The 14,419-nt window shown below is 31.1% G+C and overlaps 2 protein-coding genes across 2 annotated transcripts; both read right to left on the bottom strand.

The window, feature by feature from the left end:
* Positions 1 to 739: 739 nt before the first annotated feature.
* LOC128033651 (uncharacterized) lies at positions 740 to 2,569 on the bottom strand. The gene is made up of 2 exons (XM_052621585.1): positions 2,151 to 2,569; positions 740 to 1,227 (listed from the first exon to the last, which is right to left on the bottom strand). The coding sequence occupies exons 1-2, from the start codon at positions 2,567 to 2,569 to the stop codon at positions 762 to 764; spliced, it is 885 nt and encodes a 294-aa protein (XP_052477545.1). The 3' UTR covers positions 740 to 761.
* Positions 2,570 to 11,065: 8,496 nt separating this feature from the next.
* On the bottom strand, positions 11,066 to 11,515 carry LOC105775740 (B3 domain-containing transcription factor NGA2). Its single transcript, XM_012598210.1, has one exon. The coding sequence runs from the start codon at positions 11,513 to 11,515 to the stop codon at positions 11,066 to 11,068; it is 450 nt and encodes a 149-aa protein (XP_012453664.1).
* Between the last annotated feature and the right edge of the window lie 2,904 nt (positions 11,516 to 14,419).

The raw sequence follows: 14,419 nt of genomic DNA, 5'->3' as shown, positions 1-14,419 counted from the left end.
GATCTTGAAAATTTAATGCCTTGCGAATCTGACACCGAAAGTTACTGCTTTGCCCAACATAGAGAGGCTTTGATGACCTCAACAGTACTCCACGAAAGACCTTGAGAGCATTGAATTGATGTGGATTTCGTTATAAGTTTCACTGTCCAAAAACTCGTTTATTATATGCTAAATAATGTTTTTTTTGTTATGTTGAGAACCTTTGACAGCATTGAATAGGATTATTTATATATCAGTGGCGGAGTCAAGGCTTGGTAGGGGCTTAGTCTCCCTTAAAATAGAAAATTTGTCATTTAGATTATTTATAATTTATAAAATTTTAAATTAGTAATGATAAATTTACACTTTGGCCCCTAAAAATGATAAATTTTAATTTAATCCTTTAAAAATTTTAAAGATATAGTCTATTAAAATTGTGAAATTACATTTTACTATCGTCAAAAGATACAATTTAATTCCCCAAAAAAAAAATTTCTAGCTTTGCCATTGGGTAGGAGTATTATTTTTCACTATGTTTTAGTATATGAGTTAGCAATAAACTAATTTCAATCGGTTATTTTTAACTACTCACATGACTTGTAATTAGAAAGGAGAAGGAAATTTTTACCTATTTTCAAGAGATCTTATTTTTTACAAGAGTTTTTACTCGTATTTTTAATTTCAAGTTTAAATTTATACTAACTATATATTTTTTATTTTATGCCTAACTATTATAATACAAATATAATAAATAATTTTTCCATGTTATTACACTACTAACTTTAAGCTACCAATCCATTTCTTCCTTGGCTTAGATGACCACGGGGACCAACTACTTCATTGAACACATACGAAACCAATGAAATTGACTGGTAGAGCCGGTGGAGCATTTGGCATGCCTCGTATATTTGCTTCAGAAGGAAGAGGGTCCAAACGAGAAGAATGAACCACCCAATTGCCGGGACAATAACCAATACCAGTACAACGGCGACAAGGCTTCCGCTAAGGAGACTGATTTTGGTAACTATGATACGGTGAATTGATGAGTTATTGTTGCTGGTTTGAAGATGATGTTCGACTTGCCAAGCTGCAGCGTAAACAAGTGTGATGATGATAACTATCAACATGAGCGCATTGTGGGTCTCAAATGGTGCCGTGGACTGATACTTCACTGGCATGAGAGCCAGGAATACTCCTACTGCAAAGGCCAAACTAGCATGCCAATTGTTGTTGGTTGTCCTACCATTGCTACACTCGAGGAAAAAAAAACATATGTTATTTGTGCTCAACAAACATTCCTTAAAAAGGATTAAATACATTATATCCCGGTATTCAATTCAATAATTAATGCATAATTGTTTCTTTCAACTCGTAATAATTAATACTTAAAACTATCCATAGCATCTCTTTAACCCATAAATAGGAGGATAATGTGTTTCAACGCACTCGAACCCACGTCCTCCTATATTGGCAACAACGCCCATGCCAATTGAGCTAAGACTCAATCAACTAGTCAAATTAGTATTTAGTACATTGGTAGTGAAAATTTTTAACTCCACAAATGGGGTTGAGATTTTGCCATGTGTCCTTAAATTGTATCTAAAAAATTAAATAAATAAGATATGTGATAAAATCTCAATCTTACTTGTAAGGTTAAAAATTTTCACTATTTATATACCAAACAATTACTTTTCGGATTTTGCACACTGCAAGGAGAATATTTTAATCCCACAAGCAATATACAAGTACTAATACCTTAAATGAGCCATGTATCACTTTTGTTGTAAGTCATTAAAAAATTAATATAAAAAATCAATAAGAGTATTGGCAAAGTTTAAGTTTTGTTGTTTGAATTTATTTTGGGTATAAAATGATAAAAACACTTTTAAAGTAATACTATTTGTTATTAAAAGAAGAGTGAATATTTGATATACTAGAAGTTTACCTTTTTTTTAATATTTTATTATACCTTATAGGGCACTTGTTAATCTCCTGACCTTTCTTGTAGAGTTTAAAATTTTCACTAAATGTGTACCAAATAATTTCCCAAAAAAGAATAATTTTTAGATCTTTCCTCACTAAGTTGATGATAATTTAACTTCTTGTTCCAACTCAGCTAAAGAAATAATATAGACACGCATGAAGAGATAATAGAGCTAATCAAGTACAACCTTTCCTCATTATGGTGGGCGTGGCGACGACCGAGCAGTACCCGATTGAATAAATCGGACGTAGATGACGTTGCATGGTATAGTTGACAAAACTTTCGAATTGCACGGTATATTAGCTTAACAAAGAAAGTGGCCCAAATGAGAAGAAAGACCCAACCTAGACCGGGGAAAAGGGTAAACGTAAGTAAAACCGCGGCAAGACTTCCGGCTAGGAGGTTGATGTCATCGATAACTTCGGGGAAGTATGGAGTGCACAAAGTTATGGCGAACACAAGGATACAGACCACAAATATTTCCATGATCACACTTTGGGTCTCAAACGGAGATTCAATGTTAGGTTGGGGTTGGAATTTGAGGTTCAAGAGAGCGAGGAGTACAGCCATCAGAAAGCTGAAACTCGTAAGCTTATGGTTGGCCATGCCGCTGTTACTGGTATTCCTGAGATAAGCAATACAATCTTGGTCAATATTTCAAGTTAAAACTCAAAAGAATAACAAACCCTGGTGAGAATGAAAAGGGGAAGTGAAAAGAGCTTAACCTTATTGAAGAACTATCCTTTCTCTCTCTTTGATTTGTGAAATTTGGTGGAGTCAAAGATGGCTGCTTTTATAAGCTATTCAGCCATCATTTTGTAATTTTTTAAAATTAAGAGATTAAAGTGTAAACCTGATAATAATATAGTGACTTGACAGTAATTTACCCATAATTTCCTCCTCTGATATCAAAGAGGTTTGGTATAAAAGAATTGCAATATTTTCAATGCTCTATTAATTATTCCACCATTGATCACCACTTTGATTTTTCAACCTCTAAGGTTCACCTGCTCGACTTATTTCAGGAGGAAACCACATATAAGTCACTAAATTGTTAGTAAATTTATGTTTTGGTCATTCAACTCTAAAAAGTTACAAAATGATCATTGGTCTATTAAAAACCTTTCATTTAAGTCATTATATGTTATTAAAATTGTTGTTGCATGGCCTTCTTTGTTCACACCATCTACAATAATCGAAAGTTCTCATTCTCTTTCTCTTTCTCTTCTACAGTTTAGTTTTTTTCTTTTATGAAACAACTTTGAACATCACAAATCTATGAACCAAATTCCGGACAACTTTCTTCTCTAGTCTTTGACATTGGCCCTTAGATCTAAGATATGTTCTACTTGTTGATGGGTACTAATCCACTATACTAATGATCAAATCGTCGTTTAGAGCTACCTAGCCAATCTTTTTTAAAAAAAAAAACTTAACAACCTAGCTTTTTTAAGTTAACGGACTAAAACATAAATTTAGTAATAATTCAATGAACTTGAATGTAATTTACTCATAATTTCCTCCTCTAATAAGATAAGAGTTGGTAGGCGTTGAGTAAAAAAAGGAATTGCAACATATTCAAAGCTCTTTCTTTTTTTTGGCTCAATTTTTCAATGGCGTGCTAAATTAGGTCACCATTGTTAAAACTTTGACTTTTGTATTATTAGAGTAGGAAATTATTGGATAAACAACATTCAATATCATTAAATTATTAGTAAGTTTACGATTTAGTCACTCAACTTAAAAAAGTTACAAAATGGGATCATTGAATTATTTGAAAGTTTTCATCTAAGTCACTAGATTGTTAAAATTGTTGTTGCATGTCCTTATTTGTTTGCTCCCTAAACTAATTAAAGGCGATCTGTCTCCTTTTCTTTGTTTATTTGTTTTCATGAAACATCTTTGAATATCACGAATCTACAAACCAAAATCCAAACAATTTTCTTCTCTAACCTTCGACACTGATCGTCAAATCGACTTGGATCTAAGGTATGTTCTTATACTTCTCAATGGGTACTAATTAATTATACCGATCTTCAAATTGTCACTTAAAACTAACTCTGTAATAGTTAAGTGACTTTGGGTGTAATTTACCCATAATTTCCTCCTCTAGACAAATGTATGCCAACGGTAGAGGTTGAGTAAGAAAGAAGAATTGCAATATTTTCAACGCCCAGTAAATTATCCCACCATTGCTTACGACTTCTATCTTGTTTGAAATTTACGACTTCTATCTTTCAACTTTTTGAATTATTAGAGGAGGAGTTATTGGGAAACTGCACTTAAGGTCATTAAATTATTAGTAAATTTATATTTTAGTCACTCAACTTTAAAAATGACCATTTAACAATTCAAAATTTTTCATTTAAGTTATTCAACTGTTAAATTTTTTGTTGCGTGGCCTTCTCTATCCACATCAGCTACTCCAATGGAAAGTTCATCTTTCCCTTATCTTCTACAGTTAAGATGTTTTCCATAAAACAACTTTGAATATTACAAATCTGCGAACCAAAATTCAAACAATTTTCTTCTTTGATTTGTGCTACTGATAGCTAAATCGAATTGGATCTAAAGTTTATTCTTCTACTTTTCGATGGGTTTCGATCCACCATACTGATCGTTGAATCGTCATTTAGAGCTCGCTAACTAGACTTTTATTAAAAAAAAAACTTAACAGCCCAATTTTTTAATTTAAGTGACTAAAATGTAAACTAAATAATAGTTTAGTCACTTGAATGTAGTTCACCCATAATTTCCTCCTCTGAGACAAGAGTTGGTTGAGCAAAGTATTCAAAGCCATCCTTTTTTTTTTTTTTTGTGGTTCAGTTTTTCAATGCTTGCTACATCATGCCACCAATGTTTTCAACTTCCACGGTGAACGTTTGTCAAATTAGAGGAGGAATTATTGGGTAAAACACATCTAAGGTCATCAAACTATTAGTAAATTTATGTTTTGATCACTTAATTTTAAAAAGTCACAAAATGATTACTGAACTATTTGAAATATTTAATTTAAGTCACTAGACTATCAAAATTGATGCTACATGGCATTGTTTGTTTGCATGCCTGCACCAATCGAAAGCTTTCTATTCCATTCTCTTCTACAATTCAATTTTTTTTTGAAACAGCTTTGAACATCATAAATCTACGAATCAAAATTCAAATAGTTTTTTTCTTTTATCTCCAACACTGACCGTCAGATCAACTTAAATCTACAGTATATTTTTCTACTTGTCAATGGCTACTAATCCATTGTACTAATCGCGAATCGACTCTTGAAACTTGCTAGTAAGATTTTTTTTTTTAAAATTATTAGTCCAATGGCTTCAATAAAAACTTTTGAATAACTCAATGACTATTTTATAATTTTTTAAAATTAAATGACCAAAATATAAACTTAATAGTAGTTTAGTGACATTGGTTATAGTTTACCCATGATTTCCTCCTCGGTTGAGTAAAACAGAAGGATTGCGATATTTTCAATGCGCTACTATTGTTTTTTATTCAATCTTTCAATTCTACCTATTGCTCACAACTTTGACTTTCAACCTCGACAGTTCAGCAACTTTTGTCTTATTAGGGGAGGAATTATTAGATAAATTGCATCTAGAATCTAAACTATTAGTAAGTTTATATTTTGGTCTTTCAACTATAAAAAGTTACAAAATGGTCACTAAACTATTCAAAACTTTTCATTTAAGTCATTGGGCTGTTAAAATTGTTATTGCATGGCCTTCTCTATTCACACCACCTGCACCAATCGAAAGTTTACCTTCCCCTTCTCTTTTATAAGCTATTCAGTAATATTTTGTAATTTTTTAAAATTAAAAGATCAAAGCGTAAACTTGATAATAATATAGTGACCTTAAGAGTAATTTACCCATAATTTCCTCCTCTAATATCAAAGAGGTTTAGTATAAAAGAATTGCAATATTTTCAATGCTCTATTAATTATTCCACCATTGGTCACCACTTTGATTTTTCAACCTCTACTGTTCACCGACTAGACTTATTTCAGGAGGAATTATTGGGTAAACTGCATATAAGGTCACTAAATTGTTAGTAAATTTACGTTTTGGTCATTCAACTTTAAAAGGTTACAAAATAATCATTGGTCTATTCAAAACCTTTCATTTAAGTCGTTATGTCATTAAAATTTTATTGCATAGCTTTTTTTGTTCACACCACCTACAACAATCAAAAGTTCTCATTCTCCTTCTCTTCTACAGTTTAGTTTTTTTTTTTTTTTGTGGAACAACTTTGAACGTCACAAATCTATGAACCAAATTCTGAACAACATTCTTCTCTAGTCTTTGACATTGACCCTTAGGTTCTACTTGTTGATGGGTATTAATCCACTGTACTGATCATCGAATCGTCGTTTGGAGCTACCTAGCCAATCTTTAAAAAAAAAACTTAACAACCTAGCTTTTTTAAGTTAAAGGACTAAAACATAAACTTAGTAATAATTTAATGAACTTGAATGTAATTTACTCATAATTTCCTCCTCTAACAAGATAAGACTTGGTAAGCGTTAGAGTAAAAAAAGAAGAATTGCAACATATTCAAAACTCCTAATTTTTTTTGGCTCAATTTTCAATGGCGTGCTAAATTAGGCCACCATTGTTAAAACTTTGACTTTTGTCTTATTAGAGGAGGAAATTATTGGGTAAATTGCACTTAAGGTTATTAAACTATTAATAAATTTATATTTTGGTTACTCAACTTTAAAAATAGTCATTGAACAATTCAAAATTTTTTATTTAAGTTATTGGGCTATTAGAATTTTTATTGTGTGGCCTTCTCTGTCCACACCGCTTGCACCAATCGAAAGTTCACGTTTCCTTTCTCTTCTACAATTCAGACGTTTTTCATAAAATAACTTTGAATTGCACGAATTTACGAACCAAAATCTAAACAACTTTCTTCTATGATCTGCACTACTGATAGCCATATCGACTTGGATCTAAGATTTGTTCTTCTACTTGTCGATGGGTTCTGATCCACCATAGTACTGATCGTTGAATTGTCATTTGGAGCTCGATATTCAAACTTTTGTTTTTAAAAAAAAATACTTAACCCAAATTTTTAAGTTAAGTGACCAAAATGTAAACTTAATAATAATTTAGTTACTTGAGTGTAGTTTACCCATAATTTCCTACTCTAATAAGACAAGAGTTGGTAGAGGTTGAGTAATAAAGAAGAATTGCAAAGTATTCAAAGCCATCGGAATTTTCTTTTTTTGGTTCAATTTTTCAATGGGGTGTTACATCATGCCACCCTTGTTTTCAACTTCCATGGTGAAAGTTTGTCTAATTAGAGGAGGAATTATTGGGTAAAATATATCTAAGGTCATTAAACTATTAGTAAATTAATGTTTTGATCATTTAATTTTAAGAAATCACAAAATGATCATGGAACTATTCAAAAGATTTCATTTTAAGTCACTGGACTATCAAAATTGATGCTACATGACCTTGTCTGTTTGCATCACCTACACCAATCAAAAGCTCTATATTCTCTTCTCTTCTACAATTAATTTTTTTTCTTGAAACAGTTTGAAACGTCATAAATCTACAAACCAAAATTCAAACAACTTTCTTCTTTGATCTCAGACATTGACCGTCAAATCAATTTAGATCTAAGGTATATTCTTCTACTTGTCAATGGCTGTCAATCCATTATACTAATCTTCAAATCGATGCTTGAAACTTGCTAATAAGATTTTAAGAAAAAAACTTAATAGCCTAATGATTTAAATAAAAATTTTAGAATAATTCAATGATCATTTTATAACTTCTTAAATTTGAAGGACCAAAATGTAAACATAATAGTAAATTAATGACGTTGGTTGTAGTTTACTCGTGATTTCCTCCTCGGTTGAGTAAAACAGACGGATTACCATATTTTCAATGCCATCTATTGTTTTTTAATTCAATCTTTCAATTCCTGCTATTGCTCACAACTTTGACTTTTCAACCTCGACAGTTCAGCAACTTTTGTCTTATTAGAGGAATTATTGGATAAACTACAAATAGAGCCTAAACTATTAGTATGTTTATATTTTGGTCTTTCAACTTTAAAAAGTTACAAAATGGTCACTAAACTATTCAAAACATTTCATTTAAGTCATTGGGCTGTTAAAATTGTTGTTGCATGGGCTTCTCTATTCGCACCACCTGCACCAATCGAAAGTTTACCTTCCCCTTCTCTTCTACAGTTTAAATATTTTTCATGAAAAAACTTTGAACGTCATGAATATGTGAATCAAAATCCAAATAATTCCATCAGATCAACTTGGTTCTAAGGCATGTTCTTCTACTTGTCGATGGGTATAGACCCACCGTATTGATCATCGAATTGTCACTTGGAGCTAGCTAGTCAAACTTTAAAAAAAAAAAAACTTAGTAGCCTAGCTTTTTTAAATCAAGTGACTAAAACCTAAACATAGTAGTAGTTTAGTGAATTTGGATGTAGTTTACCATCATTTCCTCCTCTAATAAGGTGGAGCAAAAATGAAGAATCGCAACATATTAATTTATTTTGATCAATTTTTCAGTTCCGTACTAAATTATGCCACCGCTGATTAAACTTTAACTTTTTATTATTGGAGGAGGAAATTATTGAGTAAACTACACTCAATGTCCCTAAATTATTAATAAGTTTACGGTTTTAGTACTCAACTTTAAAAACTTACAAAACGGCGTTCATTAAACTATTTAAAAGTTTTCATTTAAGTTACTGGACTGTTAAAATTGTTTATGCTTATCCTTATCTATTTGCGTTGCGTGCACTAATTGAAAGCTTTATGTACCCTTCTCTTTTATAGTTCAATTTTTTTTCCATGAAATAACTTTGAAAGTTAGGAATTTACGAACCAAAATCTAAACAACTTTCTTCTTTCACCTTTGACATTGATTGTCAATTCAAATTAGATTTAATGTATGTTATTCTACTTATCGATGAATACAAATCAATCATACCGTTTGAAGTTAACTTTGTAATAGTTTAGTGACATTAAGTGTAATTTACCCATAATTTCCTCCTCTTGACAAAAGTCTGCCAACTGTAGAGGTTGAGTAAGAAAGAAGAATTGCAATTTTTCAACGCCCAATTAATTATCCCACTATTGCTTACGACTTTTACTTTTCAACCTCTATGCGGTTCACCTTTTGAGTTATTAGAGGAGAAATTATTGGGTAAATTTCACTTAAGATCATTAAACTATTAGCAAATTTACATTTTGGTTATTTAACTTTAAAAATGACAATTAAACTATTAGTAAGTTGCATGAAGTTTGTTGTTCGCACCACTTGCACTAATTGAAAGTTTTTCTTCCCCTTCTCTTTTACAATTCAAACTTTTTTTAATAAAACATATTTGAATGTTATAAATCTGCGTACTAAAATTTAAACAGTTTTTCCTCTAATCTCTGATATTGACCATCAAATTAACTTAGATCAAAGATATGTTATTCTACTTGTTGATAGGTATTGATTCATTGTACTAATTGTCGAATTGTCTTTTGAAGCTCACTGGCCAAACTTAAAAAAAAAAAAACTTAATCACCAAACCTTTTCTAAATTAAGTGACCGAAACATAAAATTAATAATAATTTAGTTACAGTTTACCCATAATTTCCCCTTCAAATAAGACAAGAGTTGGTAGAGGTTGAGTAAAAAAAATATAATTGCAACACATTCAAAGCCCTTCTAATTTTTTTTGGCTCCATTTTTCAATGGCGCACTAAATTATGCCACCATTGTTAAAACTGACTTTTGTATTATTAGAGTTGGAAATTATTATATAAATTATAAGAGGATTAAATTATTAATAAGTTTACGTTTTGGTCACTTAACTTAAAAAAAATACAAAATGGTCACTAAATTATTCGAAAGTTTTTATTTAAGTTATTGGGCTTTTAAAACGTTGTTAGTGTGGCCTTCTTTATTCGTGCCACCTTCACCAATCGAAAGTTCTCCTTCCCCTTCTGTTCTACAATTCAAATTTTTTCATGAAACAGTTTTGAATGTCACAAATCTGCAAATCAAAATCTAAAGAGCTTTCTTCTCTAATCAGATCGATTTGAATCTAAGGTATGTTCTTCTAATTGTTGATGGGTACTGATCCACCATATTGATCGTCGAATCGTTGCTTGGATCGCTAGCCAGACTTAACAACCTAGCTTTTTTAAGTTAAGTGACTAAAATATAAACTTAATAATATTTTAGTGGCTTTGGATGTAGTTTACCCATAATTTTCTCCTCTAATAAGACAAGAGTTGGTAGAGGTTGAGTAAAAAAGAAGAATTGCAAAGCATTCAAAGCCATCCTAATGTTTTTTGGGTCAAATTTTCAATGCCGTGCTAAATTATGACACCATTGTGAAACGTTTATCTTATTACAGGAGGAAATTATTGCTTATAGGTCACTAAATTATTACTATTTTTACATTTTGGTCACTTAACATTTAAAAAGTTATAAAATGATCATTAAAATTTTTTTTAAAGTTTTTATTTAAGTAATTAGACTGATAAAATTGTTGCTACCAGTTTTTAAATTCCAAAAATAATTAAATATATGCAAGACAACAAGGTTGTAAGTAGGAGCCATAAATTTCTTAGACAATAAAACGAACATGAAAGTACCAAAAGAAAATATTTGTATCTTAGACAATAAAACGAACACGAAAGAACATGAAAGTACACATTTTGGCCTCAGAAATAATTTCTTGGGCACTCCCTTTCAATGATTCAATCCCATGCTTCAAGAAGTAAAATCACAGACAATTTTCTAATATGAGAACGAATAAAAGAAGACGAAAAACTCTGTAATAGGACATGAAAAGATGGAAAGATAGAACCCCACATATAAGGCTACAGAAAGGAGAAAGATGAAGAAAAGACATCGACTCACATTTTGAACAAATTGTGCACAAAAGTAAATTTAAAATTTGGGGATAACAGATCTGTTTTGAGAAAGGTACCATTGAAGTAATTTATTCATCGCAGAGTGCTAAGATATGTATCACAAATAAACTGCTGACCATGAAATCTGGTCCATGCGAGCAACACCCCACACCACACCTAACAAACATATACTTTTAAACATCCGGCAGGACTGCTAGGCTTTGAATAACTTCTCCTGTTGCGTCTGCTGGGGCTTGAATAACTTGTGCTGTTGCATCTGTAGGTTGTTCTGGTTCCGGACTACACCAGAACTCCTTGCCTAATAACTTGATTTTTCTCTGAACTATGATCTTATACGTAGCTTCTGCTTCAACATCCTTACAGAATGTGATCAAATCTCCCTGATGAACTCCTTTATTGACGACAAATTGACGCCAACCACTGGATAAAACAGGTTTCTTGTAGGCGCCGTCGCTACGAACATAGCAACGAAAAGTCCATGTGCTTCCCTTTTCATCTTTAACTTCAACAGATTTGGAGCAATTACCATTTTCAAGCTCGAAATGCTTCAGTGAATTGTTGGGAACCGCCAATCTTTTCTCTACATCGGTGTTCGTTAGAACTTTCGAGAACAAGATCGTCATGTTGGGGGCAAAATTTGGTGGACGAAAAGGAGTTAACCAAAAGAAAGCTGTGTAATACTCCCGACCTGAAATGCACTTAGATTAAAGTCAAATTTCAAGGAGTAGGTCCCACTGACCGTGACAATATTAAAAAAAAAGTCCTCTACCCCTTCACCATACCCCTATTTGTGCTCTCAACTATACGTTTTTGACACGTGTTTAAGGTTCTAGAACTCTGCTGTTAAAAGTAAAAAAAATTGTTAGGGTTAATTTATATAAAGGTTAGGTTGAATTTTTTTTGGAAGCTATTTGGCTCTTAAACTTGACAACAGTAAGTTAATTTGGTATTTCTTTAGGTGCCCGATTAATATCATTAAAATACGTTGATGTGATACTAATGATCAATAATATGATAATACGTGAAAAATTTTAAAATAATTTTTTTATTTTTACTTTTTTTCATGTGTTAAAATGTGAAACTATCACATGTCACCATATTATTAGTCATCAATGCCACATCAACTTCACGCTACTATATTTTAACCATATTAATTAGACACCTAAATTAGGTTTAAAGTTTCAAGTTTAGATACCAAATAGGTATAAATTGTAAAGTTTAAATACCTTTAAATATATAAACCTAAAAAGTTAAGTATGAAGATTACTTAAACACGTGTCAAAATTTATAGATGAGAGCACAAAAATGTGCATGGGAAAGAGGCAGAGGATTTTTGCCTCCCATTCAGATAAACTATTAAATATTTATGATTTAAAATATTTTTTTCTAAGTTAGATACCTCTCTTAGTCAAACCATTATGTCTTTCTAAAAAAAGCTTAATCCATAAATCGATGTCTAAATTATTATTTTTATTTTGATACCTAAACATTTTTTAATCAAAAGTATTACCTAAATTAATTTTTCTCCCAAGTTGGTACCTTTTGTAATTATTAAAACTTTTAAGTCTATTTTAAAAAATTAAAATTTTCTATTTAACAAAAAAGACTAAAAATATTATTTTATTTATATATTTAAAATTTATTAAAAATCATAAAAATAAAAAATCCTAAAATAGAGACAATTAATTCATCTGGTTCAACCAGTTGTTTTAGCTCGGTTCAATTGATTTGTATTGGTTCGCAAGTCAATCGATTCTCGGTCCAACTGATTAATAAGGTTTGGTTTTGAAAACACTGATTTTGATCGATGAAATAACTTTTTTTATCCTGTCAGGTTGAGCAAGTAGGCGGTGAAATTCGAAAATACAATTAATTACCAGCATTTCAACATCGGGTGGACCAATTTCAGATATTACTAGCGTTGTCATTCATTATAAAGGAATAAGAAAAAAAATAGAAGAAATAAACAAAGAGAGAGAAATTATGAAATTAAAAATTATCTTAATAGAGAACATAAACTAATTTGAACTGTTAATTATAGCTTATAAAATCGAATTCTTTTCTAATGATCATAGTTTTTGCCAGTGCTTTTAGCTTCTAAATCGTTTGAGGGTCTGAAGATTGTTATCGTTTAATATCGGAATTATGAAGCATGTTTATTTAAAAAAAAACATATAATGGTAAAGTTATATTGTACTTTTAAAAATAGAACGTAAATTTAAATTTTGAAGATGACATTATTAAGAGGATAGCTCCGAACAAAATACAAGAGCGAAAAACACATGATTTTTGGCAAATTTCATGAATATTTTATTGAATTAAGCATAGGCAAAAAATTGCGTATTTTTCAAGTGATGAAACAACAACATACCAACCCCTAAAAAAACGAAAACACTGTAAAAATAAAATTAAAACACCAAACAATAATAAAACCCTGAATCAAAATTTTCTCAATTCGAATTTCGCTGACCAAATAAAAACTCAAAATAAAACACCAATATAATAAATCTATGGGACCTCGAATATCTATATGTATGTATGTATGTTAGCAAGAGCATGGAATGGTCCAAAGCTGAGATAATAGAGAAGAACGACGACGAAGTCGCATCTTTTTTTACTTGAGGAAAAGCTCCACTCGAGCACGAAAATTTTATCTAATGCTAAATTTTGACAATCATAGATGCCCGCATCTGAGCACGAAAAATTGTCATCCAAGAAGTAAATGCAATTAGGCTTGCAACCAGGATAAACATCAGTGGCAACGGTGAAAGTACAACAATTTCCCAAGAACAAAGACGATCACCCAACAACAAAAAAAATTCTCCCAATACCTAGTGTGGATGTCTAGTTTGAAAATCGAATTTCTAAGATCCAAGCCACATGCTACCAACCAACCAAAAGGACTTCCCCAATATTTCCACCCTCTTATCTCTGAAAAATCGAGCACATCGAAGATTTCGTTCAATATACTATAGAAACATCACTATTGATATTAACCCAATCTCAGACAACTGCAATTTTTTTTTTCTTGATCGAAAGCTTGATGATGAAACACAAAGAAGCACGTAAAGGGAGGTGGAGCAGTTAGTTCAGTGCCTAATTAAACTTGGAATAGAAGTAATTAGGGTTGGCTAACAAGTAATCATTAATGATTGTTATATAATATTTATACGTACATCGAACCCAATTTATATATGATTCTCATAAAGACCTGACCAGCAACCAAAACCATATTGCAATTTTGAAATGAGATCACCCAATATATTGGTGTCAGTCTATTAACAAGGACTTCAATACAATTAAAAGAAGCTAAAATTCAAGGTAATCAGCTTTGGCATAATTGATTTTCATTATCTTTTCATATAGCCAAATCAGCTAAAATTTAACTGTGAAAAGTGAGTAAAATGGTTAATTTCAGAAGCTAGTTGTCTCATCACGTAGCACTTCACAGTTAACACCAACTCAAATAAATTAAAAAAAAGTAAAGGATAAAACTATGTGAAATTAAAAGAAAAATAAAATCTCGA

Source organism: Gossypium raimondii, chromosome 10, assembly GCF_025698545.1.
Source record: "Gossypium raimondii isolate GPD5lz chromosome 10, ASM2569854v1, whole genome shotgun sequence".
Classification (NCBI taxonomy): domain Eukaryota; kingdom Viridiplantae; phylum Streptophyta; class Magnoliopsida; order Malvales; family Malvaceae; genus Gossypium; species Gossypium raimondii.
Note: the sequence above shows the minus strand (reverse complement) of the source record. Positions and strands in the feature narration are given on the sequence as shown.